The 18,037-nt window shown below is 34.5% G+C and overlaps 1 protein-coding gene and 2 long non-coding RNA genes across 3 annotated transcripts in view; 1 reads left to right on the top strand and 2 right to left on the bottom strand.

The window, feature by feature from the left end:
• LOC141487255 (uncharacterized) overlaps positions 1 to 18,037 on the bottom strand; it is a 55,421-nt gene that overhangs the window by 7,383 nt on the left and 30,001 nt on the right. The gene's annotated exons all lie outside the window — the stretch shown is intronic.
• LOC111502593 (UDP-glycosyltransferase UGT5) lies at positions 3,673 to 17,555 on the top strand. The gene is made up of 4 exons (XM_023156705.2): positions 3,673 to 4,021; positions 10,159 to 10,965; positions 15,803 to 16,022; positions 17,038 to 17,555. Exons 1-4 carry the CDS (start codon positions 3,778 to 3,780, stop codon positions 17,291 to 17,293), a joined length of 1,527 nt encoding a protein of 508 aa, XP_023012473.2. The 5' UTR covers positions 3,673 to 3,777; the 3' UTR covers positions 17,294 to 17,555.
• On the bottom strand, positions 13,161 to 14,620 carry LOC141487254 (uncharacterized). Its single transcript, XR_012468290.1, has 3 exons — positions 14,163 to 14,620; positions 14,007 to 14,099; positions 13,161 to 13,703 (listed from the first exon to the last, which is right to left on the bottom strand). It is a non-coding gene; the product is annotated as an uncharacterized lncRNA (long non-coding RNA).

The following is an 18,037-nucleotide window of genomic DNA, read 5'->3' as shown; positions in this document are numbered from 1 at the left end:
GTGGGCGATGCTACTACCCGTCGCCATCAGGCGACGGACAGCGCCGTGCTGTGCTGTACCGGACAGGTTAGCGACAAGCTTTAGTTTTCGCCATCTCATCGGTAACATACCTGACGAATTTTGACTTATGACGTTTAGCCAAGTCGTGGAGCTCCGCTTTTAACATGGTCGATTCAAAAGGAATAGCTTTCATTTGTAACCACTTAGTAATATCTGCTTTCCTTCAACTCAACGTCGACAGCTTTTCGACTCGTCTACTGTGGTAAATTGCGGACCAGTGGACCAACCTTCCATAAAGGATTGTCTTTCACTTTTGCCAAACCTTCGAGACGGTATGATCCTCATAGACCCATGTTTCATCCAAATAAAAAATAGAATCACCTAGTGCTCTGGCTTTCTTTATTTCACTTGAATAGTTTCTTCTCCATTCTACAATCTCTGATTTTTCTATTAACATGCTCTTTCTATCTTGCTTTCCAAAAGTGAAATTCAGCTTATTCAATATCTTCCATAATCGAGTTCTTCTTATATCAGGAAAAAAAAACTGTCTTCACGAATAACTGACAGAACTTTAATTAATGTAGGTATTTCGTTTTTTATGTGAAAAGAGTGTACTGTTCTCCTAACAGAATCGATAACTAAAAACTTTCTACCAGTGGATACTTTCGGCTCGAAAAAGTTGTTGTTTTCCTTGAGTTCCTTGAGAACTCTAAAAATTGTCGATCTATTGGCACCGGTCATACTCGCGCATTTTTGCACTACTTCCTCCTTACATTTTATTTCATTCATTTTATTTCATTTATTTACATTCATTACCATTGTTTTTTCATTTATATTTAATGGTGACAATTTCGGACGCTTTACGATTCCCGAACAACTAGCTTCCATGTTGTATAGCTGTTTATTCAACGCGCTCTCGAAGTAAACTGAAGAATATCACGAATAACCCCGCTAAAAAGTCAAGTCGATGTGTCGGTTGACAGTATAATTCAAAGGAATATCTATTTATACCGCTTTCTGAAAAACAATATTTTTTCAATCACGAAACAATCTGATCGATATGAGACTCGTGCACTAATTGAAAACTGAAAAAAAAATAATAGAAAAACAATAATTTTGTTAACTACTATATTGATTGCTCACCATAAATTCCCATGATGACATTTTCAATACACACATAGACCACTTACATGTACACATATATTTAATCGTAATAATATCATAAATTCTTTATATTCGTTCATTTTTAGATTGGAATCTTAATAGTTATTTTTATATAGTAACTCAAACTTGTATATACATTCTACATATATATTAATTTTAGATTTTCTTTTTATATTTTGACCTCTTACTCTTAATGTTATATTGTTATACTACTTCAAATTAGCCATATATGTATATAAAGTCTAGGGATATTTTAAAAAATGGCAATAATTTTTTTTTAGATCGCTTTAGGGAAAAAAGTTGACGGGTGATTATTAAACGAATGTAACTTACAACAAAATTTATTAAATGGTCAAAAATACTGAGTGCGCATATGAGCAAAACTAAAAAAAAATATGGCTCTTCTTTGCACCCCGAAAAAAAATCATAATACAAAAAAAATTGTAATCAGTACAAAGTATGGCCTCCACGCTGGTTTATTTTGGCCCTACATCTATCGTGCATCGACAAAATGGGATTGTCAATGTCTTGTTGAGGTACATTTGCCCATCTAGCGATTAAAAGCTCTCTCAATTGAAACGTTGTGTGAATGTTCCCCATATGCGGAGTAATTCTTCGTTGAAGCATGTCCCACACATGCTCGATGGGATTCAGGTCCGGTGATTGTGCTGGCCATGGCAATACATCAACTCCTTCGTTGGTGAGCCAGTCAGTCACTAGACGCGCGACATGTGGACGAGCATTATCGTGCATTAGGTGGAAGTTTTCACCAACAGCACCAGCAAACGGACGGACGATAGGTAGAAGAATGGTGTAGAGGTACTGTCGAGCTGTGAGGGAGCGATTTGGAAAAACGAGATCGGTTCTGCCGCCGATCATGATTCCGCCCCATAGTATTACTGTACCACCTCTGTATGTGTGGACTTCCTGGACGTGTCTCAAACGTTCATTATTTCCAGGTCGTCTCCACAGTCTTACTCGACGAGAATCTGGATGAAATCCAAATCTGGATTCGTCTGTAAACAAAACTGTGGCCCAATCATTTGCATCCCAGTTTTGATGTTCTTGACAGCACTCGACAAAGGTGGACATCTAAGTGGTCTTCTGTTATGGAGATCTGCTTCGTGCAGTCGATTTCTGACAGTATCACGACCAATGGTTACCTGGTGCGTCTGCTGCAACACGTTAACCAACTCAGATGTTGTGATTGTCGGTTGTCTTCTTGCGGTTAAGACCAAAAATCGATCTTGAACTGCAGTTGTAGCGCATCCTCGCCCTGGATGTTGTTCGGCTGGACTGCCAGTTTCACGGAAACGCCGCCACAATCGACTGATAACACTTTGGGAGACCCCCAAACGAAGAGCTACATCATTTTGTCGCATGCCACCTTGAAGAAGCCCTACAGCTCTATTCATCTCAGCCAATGGTATGTGATGGCGTTCCATGTTAAAGCACAATATTTTCAGTTTAATTGCTGAGCAAGAACTGCATAGAATGTACAAACATGTACATGTACGACACTTTCAGATTATTCATTTTAGCCGAAAACCTACAGTTTGTAAAAAACTTGATAAAAGATTAGTTACCGTTTTTTGCAGGCTTTGTTCAACCCATAGAAATCTACAGGGTGGCCGAGTGTACCAATTTAATCGAAATTAAACGACCTCATGCATTTATTTTTATGATATTTAGTATGTTATAAATATATATATGTATATATATATATATATATATATATATATACATGTATATATATATATATATATATATATATATATATATATATATATATATATATATATATATATATATATATATATATATATATATATATATAAATCAAAGGGGAAAATTCGGGGACAGAACACTCAAAAAATAGGGGCAAACCGCGGACACATGTTTCTGGCTATTGGCCTCATCAGCGCGGTGCAGCCAATTGCAAAGATGGACAACAACTGGTTGCCAAAAATGAAAAACTTCACATTTGCACGGTGTCACCAACAGGAGCTAACCGCACATTTATAGTTTCAATTAGAAGACCTAGAATTCCCAGGCATCATCTAACATCACCACGTAGGCAGCTATAGCTACCTGCGTGACTTAGCTACCTGCGTGACTTCCGGGTCCAGGATATAAATACAGAGATATAAATATTAACGAGTGTGTATGATATAAATCAAAAGGGGAAAATTCGTGGACAGAACACTGCCACAGAACATATGGATATATATATATATATTATTAATCCCCTTCAACTAAATACCTTGGTTGGTTGGTTACTGGACATATTTTAACATTTGTCATAGTAGATTTGTTATTTTGTTTGTTATGAATGATATTTTTCAAGAATAAATATTGTATTTTCGTCATATAAATTCATTTATTCAATTCGTATAGAGTAAATAATTTGACTGCAGTACGCCTATGGCACTAAAATATATGTATATCTATAGATGAACTGCTGTAGGTTCTTTCATTTCTGAACAGATTATAAGATAGTCTATAATATACACAGTGTACCTTTACACCAGTGGGACGATTGTATACTTAATAGACTTACTGCTTTATAACACCTCATTACCTTCCAGCACATTCCTGCCGTGCTGATTAAATATGGAGATTTTATATAACATTATTGTTTTACTTCAAGCAGCGTATCTTGGAAATAGTTTTAAAATTTTAGTCGTGTTCCCTATGCCGTCTCCAAGTCATTTTATTCTTGGGAATTCATTGGCTCGCGGATTAGTTGAAGCAGGACATGATGTTACAATGGTGAGTTCTTTTGAGGACAAAAATCCACCGAGAAATGGGAAATACACCAGTGTTAAACTGGAAGGGATGAAGGACATTTTGAAAAGTGAGTAAACTTTCAAAATTATTGATTATGTGAATTATTGAAAATACAGTGTGGTCCAAATATAATGAATGATTTATATTTTTGTATGACTGATAATTTTTGTGGAATATCTTGGAACAGCTTCGTTAATTTTCATTCATAGAATTTGACATGAAAATATCACCTTGGAAGTGAAATTTATTTTGCAATGAGGGTTTTTGTAATATACAATGTGACCCATTTTTAATGGAAATACCCCCATAAAATTTGAAGTTGTAAACCGATTTTAATAATTTTTTTTTGAAATGTCAAGTACTAAAAGGTCTACCTTGGAACAAAATTTGAAATGTTTATTAAAGTTTCAGGGCATACCACGATATTTTTTCTTAGTCAAAAATCGGGATTTTTTAGTAGCGATTTTTTAATTTGAAAAATCACTACGCCACTGGATTCAGAGTGTCTCTAAACAGGTGTGACCAAAATTTCATGAAAAAGTATTTATTATCAACAAAGTTATGACAACTCAAAAATTCGAAAACTCACACAGCTAACAGTCACAAAAAACACCCTATGTCAACAATATGAAAATAACGGAATTACATTCAAGTTTTCACGCAAATTAACTAAAACTAAGACCTAATATTTCAATTTAAATCTTAGTTGCCATGGAAATGATATTGTCAATAATATTCACCTTACAGTTCTTCGAATTATTTTGTGTCATGGCTGCAAGATTGAGCGTAAGAGAGAAAATTGAAATTGTACGCCTTTCGGGAGATGACGTTAGAAGTGCTAGAGAGGTTTGTAGAGTATTTAATGAGAGACATCCAGATCGTCCTCGTATTAGCTGCGGTACAGTAAATAAAATAAATAAAATATTCAGTGAAACTGGTGCAGTATCAAAAATGATGTTAAAAAGTAATCCTGTACAAAGACGAAATAGGAATGACAGGAATGATCAAATCATTTTAGATTATTTCGGAAATAATCCTAATGCCAGTATAAGGAATGCCATTTTAGATTTGAATACTCCACGAGAAACTATTCGGAGATGTCTCAAGGCGAAGAATATTAAACCTTTCAAGCCAACATTTTTACACACACTCCAAGAAGGCAGGACGCCTGGAATATTGTTTATGGGCCCAAGGGGAATATTCAAACAATAGAAATTTCCTAAAAAATATTTTATATACCGACGAAGCCACTTTCATTACAAATGGAGTAGTGTCATAACAGAATTGTCGCAATTGGGCAGCGGATAATACTAACTGGGTGATAAACTGTATAAGCCAGTATTCCCAAAAATCATCGTCTGGTGTGGGATATTGAACGAACGAATTATTGGTCCTTTCTTTTTTGAGGAAAACATTAATGCGCAGAGGTATCTAGAATTTTTAAACACAGAATTTTGGGATGCTATTCACGAGCTGCCAATCAATGAATGATCAAATTGATTTGTCCAGTTAGATGGATTTGTCCAGTTCATTATGCCAGAGCTGTGAGGCAATGGCTTAACGAACATTTTCCAAACCGATGGATAGGCCGTGGTAGTCCGTTTATAGAATGGCCACCCACATCTCCAGACCTCACAGTTTTGGACTTTTTTCTCTGGGGACTTCTCACACAAAAGGTTTACAAAAACCGCTCAAGAGATAGAAATGAACTTTGTGCAAGAATTCGACAGGTATGTGCAGATATTAGCCCTCAAGAACTAAGGAACGTAATCAGAAACATTCGTAAGCGCTACGACACATGTATCGAAATACGTGGTGGATTAGTAGAGGCTACTAGAATATGAGTTACAATTAATTGTTGCACTGAATCGAAACATTTCAATAATTAGTTATTAGTCAAGTTTATTAAAATTTTTTGCTTCATTGTTAGTTGAATTGTGTGAATGCAATTCCATTATTTTCATTAAAAATATTTACTCTATTTGTTTTTTTTTCATCTGGTGGCACTTTATTGTTGAAATCATAAAAAAAAGATATATTGTGACTGTTAGCTGTGTGCGATTTTCGACTAAGAAAAAATATCGTAGTATGCCCTGAAACTTCAATAAACATTTCAAATTTTGTCCCAAGGTAGACCTTTTAGTACTTGACAATAAAAAAAAAATTATTGAAATCGATTTACAACTTCAAATTTTAGGGGGGTGTTTTCATTAAAAATGGGTCACACTATATATCGTTTGAAAGTCGATATATCATTTTCCTCCATTTTTGACCACTGATTGAGAAAATTGGGTTATTAGGTTTATGTTTCTGAAAAAATTAGGATCGACTGAAATTTCCGCAAGAACTTCATGGTGGAGGACATCTAAAATGTTTCAGAAATATTCTAGTGGAGTTTTTCAATCGATAAAGAAGTTTTGAATTTATCCCTCAGTGTGTCGAGAACTATTGATTACACGATAAAATGATATGAAACACTTATTTTTCAATTTGAAAGGGTTATATTTTTAGGAGTGACTAATCTTTGGGAAAGAAAGTTTTTGGCTTTCTACTACTCCATCTTGATTCAAAAAAATGTGGGAATCTTCCAAAGAAAGGTAGGAAGTAATCTATTCTAAAAGAAGTAACTTTATGCATACATGTGTAGATCATGCGAAGAAGTAACTTTCAGACACAAACTGGAAGAAAAAGTCTTCCGGAAACAGCTACTTTATAAACATTGAATTACACGAAAGAAATATTCTTTCGAAACAAATAATTTTTTATGAACACTGTATTATACAGAAAACACTTTTCTCTACTCAGTTTGTAATTCAAACATTCGTTATGTAATTAAATCAGATATCGTTCACAGGATTTCTACACAATATACTAATTGAATGGTGAAAAAAAGGTTAAAAATTTCACTTAAATATACGAGTACTTACAAGTTGATTTTTTCTGCATCAAAACTTTGATTTGCTTCATTAACCCAAACATCAGATCATCAGCTGCTATATTTTTCTGTTGCTGTCAAAACGATGAGTGGAACTTTTGTTGAAAGAAAGCATTTCACAGTTTCGGAGTTGCAGAAGTTGAAAAATAGTTCAATGAGGATCTAGAAGTTATTTCAAATTGGGGTAAAAATAACCTGGTTCAATTCAATGCCACAATAACCCAGGCATCGGTTTTCTCCAAGAAGATAAATGTCTTTGAACCGAATATAATAATGGCAGGACAGACAATTCCACTTTCCGCTTCAATAAGTATGTTGGAGGTTAAAATAATGATAATAATAATAATAAGAATACGACACTCTTACGGTATTGACGAGACACCGGTGTTGCCCTACGCTCCGGGGGATATTGAATCCGTTGTGGGAATCGAGAAGTGCCGAATTTATTGGAACTATTCGTTCCCCACGAAGTAGTCCTTCTCGACCACCAGACCAAGACGATATTTGTCGTGGAGTTTTCAGCTCCTGGCGAGATGAATGTCGTCAGAAAAGAGGAGAAAAAACGGATAAAATATCGAGATTTTCTCTTCGAACTCCGCAGACTCTATCCAGATCACTCTGTCAAGATGGTTGTTCTGATTATTGGAGTCCTTGGTGGAATGATGTCTTCTCTATTCTCGAATCTTGAAATCATACCGGCTTGCCGTACTAAGGCAGAACTCTCAGCCGCACAGATGCAGAAGGCTGTCATTCTTGGCTCACTCAACATCCATTGACACCTTTCACAACTAACGTTATACCTTATATTCCAAGACTATCTGAAAAAATAAGACGAATTGGAAATAGGTATGATATTAGAACTACTTTCAAAACAAAAAATACACTGAGATCTATACTCACACATACAAAACCCAACAACACTGAAGAAAAAACAAAAATTGTATTTATAAAATACCTTGTTCTTGTAATAAAAGTTACATTGGTGAAAGCTCAAGACCATCGAAAGTGCGTGAAAATGAACATCAAGATTATATAAAAAATAGACAATTGACAGGATCGAAATTATCAGAACACATTTTAAAATCAGACGGTGAACATCGGGTGGAATGGAATAGGACAAGAAAGATTATCAATGAGCCTCATTCTAAGAGACGTAAGCTAAAAGAATCAGCGTATATTCTCATGTCTGGAGAGAATTATATCTCGAATAGCTCCTTAGAAATAGACTGTACTTGGCTACCCATCTTGAAGAAAACTTTGGATAGTGGCGAAATGGCAACAAACTGATATCGGAGAATAAATACCTTGTATTACATCGAATGTTTCAGTTGTCAATCAACAACATTGACATTATTTCATATTTCAAAACATCTTTGACATATGTCGAAGAAGTAATGAAATGAACTATCAAAAAAGGAATAACTGCGAATATATTCGAATTTTTTATCCATTTCTGAAGATGGAGACAGATTTTGGCCTCCGAAATGTAAAAGATAAGTATAATTTCTTAATATTTTTTTGATAGGCAAAATTGTGAAATACGACAAGTTACTGATATATAGAAGATTTTTCTTCGTGAAAAATACTTTGATTTACGCAGTAACTTATCGGGGTAAACTAAAAAGTTTGCCCTTCTACACTTGTATAAAGTTCTCCATTATAATTTTTATATTTTTCAGATTGTGGAAGGTAACAAATACCCAAAAAAGGTCGATAAAAAAAATAATATTTGAATTGTCAACAACTTTATAAAATGTACTATTATGTCATAAATTCACTAATACTGTAACAGTTCTTCTGCTTTAAGTCTGGATTTGAAAATATTAATACTTGGAGATGTTTAAATAGAGACATCGAGGTGATTAAAAACTTTGCATCCCAAATATAAGTGAATTTTTTGGTATAGGTTAGTTCTGTGCACAGCAGGCACAAGGCCACATGGATGGATAGATATCCATATGGCTTGGCACAATCATGTCGCTGGAATTGCAACTTTTGATGCTTTATAAAGCTCAAATCAGACCTTTGGAGTATTGTTCTCATGTATGGAGCTCCGCCTCTAAGCCTACCCTGAAGCTGCTGGATTCCATCCAGAAAAGAGCCATCCGCCTGATTGGAGACGCGAACATCACGTTGGGTTGGAGAGTTGGAGATTCGTCTCTCTTCTATAGATACTTTCACGGGAAGTGTTCAAGTAACTTGGTACATTTGATTCCACTAAGAGCGGTACATGTCTGAAATACACGACGAACTGTGGCTGCTCATCGTATTGCAGTACACTTTGAACTCCACTGGTCAAGAATCATTTCATTTTGAAAACTGCGTTTATATGGAATGAACTTCCTGATAACGTTTTTCCAAATGGATTTAATCTCCAGCGATTCAAATCCAATATATACTACTACTATACTACTTTCGCAAAGGTACCGCTCTTAAAGCGCATTGAGGATTTACCTTTAGTGCTTGTATTTTGCCCTTAAAAAATCTTGACAATAGTTCATCGTTATAATTTTCTAAACTGGATTCTTCATATTTAATTCTGTTTAAAAAAAATCTTTCTGAAATCTGTTTTAGACTTCAGATAAACTTCTACAAAAACTGAATTTTCACAGGTGAAATAAAAAAATGAACTGTTCATGCTTGATGAACCAAAGTTTTTATATATCTTGTATAGTTGGTGTTCGGAGTTTCCATTGCATGGATTTCAGTTTTTGGGTTTTCCCAGATTTTGACCGTGACAATATCCTTTCACAAACTATAGATATAGTTCACCAAAGTCTCAGCACAATCAAGTATTTGTCTAATTTAACAGTATTTCTACAGACTATTTTTTTCAAAAAATATTTGACGCGGTCCCTTGAACTGACTTAATTTTTTTGAGACTGTTCCAAAAAATTATTAAATGTCAACTGAAGCCTATCACAATACATTAATGTAAACTGCACCAAAGTCAGTTTGCCATCATTGATATTAGCATCTACAAAGGCACAGACAGTTAGTTACAGAGTAGTTACACTTCTCTTGCATGAACTGGATACTTCTGATAATTCGTTTTACAAGTAGAGAGTTGTAATGCCTCTGTAGTACCTCTGGCTTCTTATTTACTGCGATTACACATCTTTTCAAGTATTCACTTCCTGAATATTTCAAGGATAAATCTGTTCATTATATCAAAGATCACAGGTTGATATTTCCATATTACTATTTTAGGTTAAGTTTAAATTTACATCTAGATCAGTTTGTAGTTAATATACTCCATTTTGTTTCAGGTGCTGATGAAAACGTCGATTCGTTCGACTTGGCCGACATGAATCCATTCAATTTTATATCTGTCATGGATTTTATGGGCAACGTGATCACAAACACCACTCTCACCAACGCAAACTTCAAAAAACTCATCAATTCTGATCAGAAATTTGATGTGGTTATGATTGAGCAATTCAAAAACGATGCACTTAGAGTGTTAGCATGCCACTATCAAGCTCCCTTAGTGATAATTAGTACCATGGAAGCCAACTCATGGGTGAATTCATTGGTTGGAAATCCATCACCTCCATCATATATACCAGATGTATTTTTGGGTTACACGAGGAATATGAACATATGGCAACGCTCAGTGAACTCACTGATGTACATAAAGAAGGAGATCAGTCATAGACTCTTTTTCACACCGGTTCAAAACGAACTAGCAAGGAAACATTTTCCCAAATGTGTCGATGAAAATGGCCCTATTGCCGATGTATCTCTTCTGCTTTTGAACTCGCACGAAAGTATCAATGATCCGGTGCCATATGTACCCAATATGGTAAATATTGGTGGATACCACGTGAACCCACCGAAAAGATTACCTAAAGACCTCCAAGAGTATTGTGACAGTGCAGAACATGGAGTGATATACTTCAGCATGGGTTCTAATTTGAAAACTTCAAATATACCCCAAGACATTCAACGTGCTATATTGAACACTTTACGAAAACTGAAACAAAAGGTACTGTGGAAATGGGATGAAGATCATGTTCCAGATAAACCTGAGAACGTTAAGATGGAAAAATGGTTTCCACAGCAAGATATCCTAGGTAAGTTTTCGGTCACATAAGGGAGAATTACAACATGGAAGGCATGTGATGGAATTGGCCGATACTTGACGAAAATCCATAAAAATCCGCCAATACGTGTTGCGTTTTTGTAAAACCGTTTAGTAAAAATTTCACAATAGAGTGTTTTTTGAATACGTTAACATGAAAGGCTATCTGCCCAGATTAAACGGTCTATGAAACCTACAAATCATTGAACAAGCAAAAGAACAATGAGTGTTAGACTAAAATACAATTTTCCGTCACTAGAACCAAATCGCTGTCTATAGACGCGCGTTCCGTTAACCAAATGAGCATCATCGGGAGATGACTAAAACCGAACTGGTCATCTCCTGATGATCGATCACGTCATAGATGTGATCGAACCCCCCCCCCCCCCACCTTTCCTGCCAATAGACTATTTCCTAATGTGGAATAGGTCTTCACATTTAAAAAACTATTTCTGTTCTCTTCTACCCTTCGGAAGAAATATTTCTCTCTTTTACCAATAAGAGTAAACTGATATGAATCATTGAAAAGTTCAATTGGTTAGTAACTTGTGTATTCATAAAATTTTGCCTCAACATTTAATAATTAATGGAAAAAATTACATAGTCATGGGTTTACTGTACCAGCGAAGTAGACTACGAATCCATCTATTCATCTGTATCAGTGTTTTGAACTAGGTTTTCCGTACAGATTTCAGAAGGGAAAGGACTCTAAGGTTCATTAGCCTTTCACTGCAAGATTGAAACCCATCATAAAATTGTAGATGATTTTAGATCGACTAATTGTAATCAGGAGGTGAATAACCCAATACTGAAGACTTCACTATCACTAAAAACGATAACAAACATGATTTTGTAATTTTTCGTACAAAATTCTTCGACACATGTATATGCTAGAAGTATCAGCATTCAATTCAATTCAAAGATCATTGAATATTCAACTATCAGGAAGTAATTTTCAGAGTGAACTGAGGTTCATAAGCTTTTGGACTGTGATTTCAAAAGAATTGCTATCGACATTGGTCATGAGGTAGATGTCTACAAACATGAGCCAAACCACTTTGATGAACCCACCAACCATACCAATCTTTTTTTGAAAGTAGACTTGGGCATAGCATAGAGAACAAATAATAATTTGAACATGTTTTTTTGTGAACAATAAAGACAACATTTCAATGTCAGGTAGATTGGGGAATATTGACGAAACGAGAAAAACATTTTCTTGAAGAGCAAAAGCTTGGAACACTGTTTCTAACCAGAAAACTGTACATACCTCTGCAGTTTTTGATACTTTATAAAGCTCAGATCAGACCTTCGTTGGAGTATTGTTCTCATGTATGGAGCTCTGCCCCCAAACATACCCTGAAGTTGCTGGATTCCATCCAGAAAAGAGCCATTCGCCTGATTGGAGACGCGAACATCACGTTGGGTTGGAGGGTTGGAGATTCGTCTCTCTTCCAATGATACTTTCACGGAAAGTGGTCAAGTGATTTGGCACATTTGATTCCACCAAGAGCGGCTCAAATCACAAATACGCGACGGACTGTTGCTGCTCATCGTTTTGAGGTTCAACTCAGTACACCTTGAACTTCTCTGTTCAAGAACTCTTTCACCTGGAGAACTGCAGTTATGTGGAATGAACTTCCTGAGAACGATTTTCCAAATAGATTGAATCTCCAGCGATTCAAATCCAATGTGAATCGCTACTTTGGCACAGGCACCGCTCCGAGAGCGCCTTAAGAATTTTCCTGCAGTGCTTGTGTTTCGTCTTTAAAAAAAGTATCTGCCCGAATCGTAGACTCTTCAAAAGATGAAGGCTGAACCCACATAGCAATAGATATTCGAGGTATATTTATTGAATATACATTTATGGATATTGTATTATGCTATGAATATGCCATGGATATATATATCTTCTGGAGAATATTCCCTGGAAGTGCTCCTGGCGAACCTTTGATATATTTTAAGAATATTCCTTGGGAATATTCTTGGAATATCTTATAATATTCTTAGAATATCTAAGGTATATTCTATTAAGAATATTCCAGGAATAGAACCCGAGGAATATTCATAAAATATTTAGGATATTCTTAGTTTATTGTAGGAATATGCAATAGAGAAACACCATAGAATATTCTTTAAATATATTTTATGAATATTCTAGGAATATTTGGAATATTCCAAGAATGTGACGAGTAACCGCTATTAGGCATGTATATATTGCATTTTGATACAAGATTCACACAAATAATAAAACACATAATATTCATAAACAAATATATTTTAAAAACAATATACACTGAAATATTTGACGTTTCAACCAATATTAAAAATAAAAAATCTAATTCAAAATATTTATTCACTGAATAAAATATTCCTGAATACTGTCATATTACAAATATTAGAAATGTATTCAAATTAGGATATTCCTACTCTCAAACAAATGTATACTAAAAAATATACTAAAATAACTCTGTGAATTCATCAGCACTAATTAAAAAATAATAAATATATCATTTCATTGAAAAAGAAAAAGTGTATTACATCAAGAAATAGGTTAGGTTAGGTTTCTCACTTAGAAAAATAAACCCACAAATGAAGTATTTAAAATGAGTGGTATGATGGGTTCTTCAATGAATTTCACTTACTTAAAGTTATTCAAACTTTGCTCACCAGAATAGTTTTCCTTATATTTGTCCAACAATGCATCAGCCAGTGTTTCAATAGTAATACCTGGAACAAAATGTACATTAACGTTCATTATCACTATTTGAAAGTGGCACAATAAAACTGGAATAAAAATCAAATAGATATTTTTCGCATAGATTACTCATGAACATTTACAACATTTTATGACTTGGAGAGCAACTTGCATTGTCTTGTTGAAAAGTAATCATTACGTTTTCAGTTCCTTGGCGCACCTGCCTGTACCAGGTACCACTCTGTTTCCTTTTGGGCAAATTGATACTATACTATGAAAACGAGTGATAAAAATTATGAAAACAAATGATACAAAAGAATGTGTTATTCACTTACTTTTCTCTATTGAAGATACACAACTGAAATCACTCTAGTTCAAACATGTACTTAGTCAAACCAACAAATCCCACACACCAACTCTCCTCGACCCTAAAATGAGGTATAGTAGGTTAATCCATGACTTTACTATCGATACTTTTGCATTTTACTTACTTTTCTTGAAGACTGAATAGATGCAACTCTCCTGTTTGAAGATCCAAAATCAAACTATTCGCTGTACTGCAAATTGGACAACCCCAAATTATAAATGGTACACTGAACGTGACAGAATTATACTTTGATAATAACACCAACACACCATGGTGTGCCACGTCAACCGCCATGTTGAATCAAATGTCGAATTTAACGCAAACGCAAATGTACCATGCATTAAGGGACAGCCGCTTTCACAGAGCTTATTCGACTGTCGCGCGCTACATTTCAATTGACCAATGAGAAACGTTTACTCCAATTATTCACTTCCCCATTTCTCTGTTTACAGGAGTTTTCGCTTTGTAATTAAATAATTTCAAATACAAAAAGACAAATAGGATGAGAATTAACCAATTTATTGATGCAACTGGTTCATTTATTGGCCCATTCAAATTTTTTTGTCGTTTCCAACAGTTGCTGTTGGAGCAATTCATCCAGAATCTTTGCATTGAGTTCAAAACACTATCAGGGTTATATACATTAGGTTATGCATTCGATTAAGATCTTCAAATATTTTTGTTTTTGATAATATTGAATTTTTGGATACGTTATTATAAGATAATTCAAAATTCCATTGTATAGAATATTCCAAAATATACCGTGGGGATATATTCTAAGAATATATCATATGGTATATTCGATCGACAATATTCTTAGAATATTCAAGGGAGAATAATCCATTTATAGACATTCTCTGCACATTCTTTCGGGAATAATCATGCCATATTCATTCAAGCATATTCTATGAATATTCTAAAGGCATGTATATATTCCAAGAATATTCTATGAATATTTGGAATATATACGTTCGTTTTATGATATACAGGGAATATTCCATGAATATCTAGTGCTGTGTGGGAAAGTTTGTGGTTCTTTCATATGAATGAAGTACGTTAGTGAAGTGGTTCTGTTTTGAAACTTCAAAAACTACTATATACTCCAACAGATGTTGGGCAGTCCATTAGAAATATTGCATGATGGAAACAAAGAAAAATTGTCATCTCTTCATACACCTATTCGGTTTTGTAGACAAGTTGAGCCTAGCAACACCCAAAATGCTTTACAGAATAATAGGCTTCTAGAATCCTTGATGCTACTGGAAATTTAGAAATCGAAAACAGCCATTTCTATTTATTCACCGTTTCCCTCAATAATTTAAGTAGCAACTTGCCATTCATGGATATTCATTCAGTAATCCTCATTAAAGAAGTGGCAGTTGAATATGAATTAGCGTAATCTACTAGTTCCGACTTCCATTGTCTGATATGATATAATATGATTTGAAAACTCTGAAAGGATAAATTAAATTTAAAATTCAATATAGCTGATAATAACATTTTTTTCTAAAGCAACGAACCGGGAAATTAAATTACAATGAAATAAAAATGAGCAGAACATTTCAAACCAAGCTAATTCACGACGTTTCGATTGCCAGTATCCACGATCGTCTTCGGGTGATGACTGTCAACCACGTTCAAACATACTGTAATTTAATTGTAAACAATTACTCTTCTCGGGATAATGCTTACTTGGTTAGCGAAACGTACGTCTGGAGAATGTGCTCTAGTTCTAGTTTTTTATTTAAATAATTTGTTTCTCAGCTCATCCCAATGTGAGGTTGTTCATCACTCATGGCGGATTACTGAGTACAACAGAAACAATCTATCATGGTGTACCAATACTCGCTATTCCTATTTATGGAGATCAGAAGATGAATGCTGCAAAGGCGGTGGCGGCGGAATATGGCTTATCTTTATCAATAAACGAGATAAGCGAGGAAAAGTTATCCAATAACATAAATGAGCTTCTGAATGATCCGAAGTAAGTCCACGTAGTTATATTATTTCATGCATTGAATTCTCACAAAGAAATTGAAAATACAACAAATCTGGCTCGTGCTAAGCTGAATGCTGAAGTTAATTTTCAACAAAAATATTTTTTTTTAATTTTTCTACTACTTCTTTAGTTCATAAAAGATACCTTTCTGATTTTTTGATGAGTTTCATGTTATATATATAGAAGAACTAAAAACCAAAAATTGACATTGATAATTTTATTTCACAGATTCAGATTGTATAAAGAATATGCTGAATTGAGTTGTTATTGAATTTCTGCAAATATCGAAATTCAAATACTGATGAAATTGATAATTGTGCATAAAAGTTACTTTTAGACACAAACTTAATGGAAAAACTCCCCAAAATAACTACTTTCACATAAATATTGAATTACATGATGGAAAAGTTACTTTCGAAACAACTAAGTACTGTTTTGTACTATTCCAATAAAACTATCATCTAATTTTTCTCCCAAGTTTGACAACTTTTATCAACAACAACAACCTTTGAATATTACTGGAATTTTTACCAACACCACACCGTTATTTCAACACCTCGATACGTGTTTCGATTACCAAGTGATCATCTACAAAGGAAAAGTTTGATCTTCCTCTTAAAGATGATCACTTGGTGATCAAGGTTTTTAAATAACGGTTTGGTGTTGAGAAAAAACTACAGTAATATTTCTTTTCTACACCAAAGGTTCCAAACAGAACAACATTTCTTTGTTTTATAACCAGGTGACATTCAGAAATTCAATGTAAACATTGGGTGTGAGCGAGTGAACAGAATAAAAATTCCAACATTATAAAATGAACTCTAACATACTACCCTCCGTGTAATCAAAGTAATTGCTAACTGATGTATGTGAATTCTCTCTAATCAAAGTAATTGCTAACTGATGTATGTGAATTCTCTCTATTCGAAACCTGAATATGCACTTGTTGTTGGAACAATCAAGCTATTATATAATTGGTTATCATTTAATTTCTTCACAGGTATAGGGACAATGCAAAAAGAAGATCCGCAATCATGCACGATCGAAAAGTGAAGCCCATGGATCTTGCAACATATTGGATCGAATTTGTAGTCCGACACAAAGGAGCACCACATTTGAGTGTAGCTGCCCTTGATTTAACTTGGTACCAATATTTCCTCGTGGATATTGTTCTTCTAGTGGGAGCTGTTGTTGCCAGTTTGATGCTAGCTTCTTATTTCATACTCAAAAAAATTGTGCTGTTCAAAGGAAAGTAGTAGAAAAATGAAGACAAATTAATATTTTTGAAAAGTTTGCATTTCAGCGTCACTCACCATTTCAGTATTTCAGGGTGTATACGTTCGTAGAGAATATGAGAAGAAGACAATGAAGGCAATTGTAATCATTGTCATTTCTTGAAGAAATCTGAATGAAAAACTATTTTCGTCATAGTGTGGCCCATATTTCAATACCGTTCATTGTTATTGCTCATTGAAACAATTCCCATATTAAAAAACAACAGCACAAAAGTAATTGAGTAATTATTGATTTATTGATTATAGTTTCATCCCTGAATTGGAAAGTCATTTCAGTCTTGATAATGCCGTTTGAGATTGAGTGATCATCTTCCTCTTGAATATGATCATTTAGTGATTGAAACAGGTGTCAAGGTGTTGAAAATAACGGTTTGATGTTGGGTTTGAACTCCAGTAATATTACAGTGTTCCCAACAGTTCATTACAAGTAATGTTTTGGTTGTTTGTGTACACAGCCCTATGTATTTCCTTTATTACTCTATTTCAGTGTAAGTTATTATTCCTCCACTTCATTTTCCATATCATTTTGGTTTTTTGAACGGGGTGATTCAGCTTGCCCTGTTTGTTTTTAATAATTGTAGTTTGACTCCCTTCCTGTTGACAGATTAATCTGATATTTGGTATACATATTCAGTCTTGATGACAATTCAATTTGATAAATTCTGTATCATTGTGAATCCATAATGGCAGCAGCTACAAAATGGT

The sequence above is a fragment of the Leptinotarsa decemlineata genome, unplaced genomic scaffold, assembly GCF_025532065.1.
Source record: "Leptinotarsa decemlineata unplaced genomic scaffold, Ldec_3_MD MMD2_tig00078422_RagTag_RagTag, whole genome shotgun sequence".
In the NCBI taxonomy this organism is placed as follows: domain Eukaryota; kingdom Metazoa; phylum Arthropoda; class Insecta; order Coleoptera; family Chrysomelidae; genus Leptinotarsa; species Leptinotarsa decemlineata.
The sequence above is the reverse complement of the archived record's forward strand: the minus strand, read 5'-3'. Positions and strand labels throughout refer to the sequence as shown.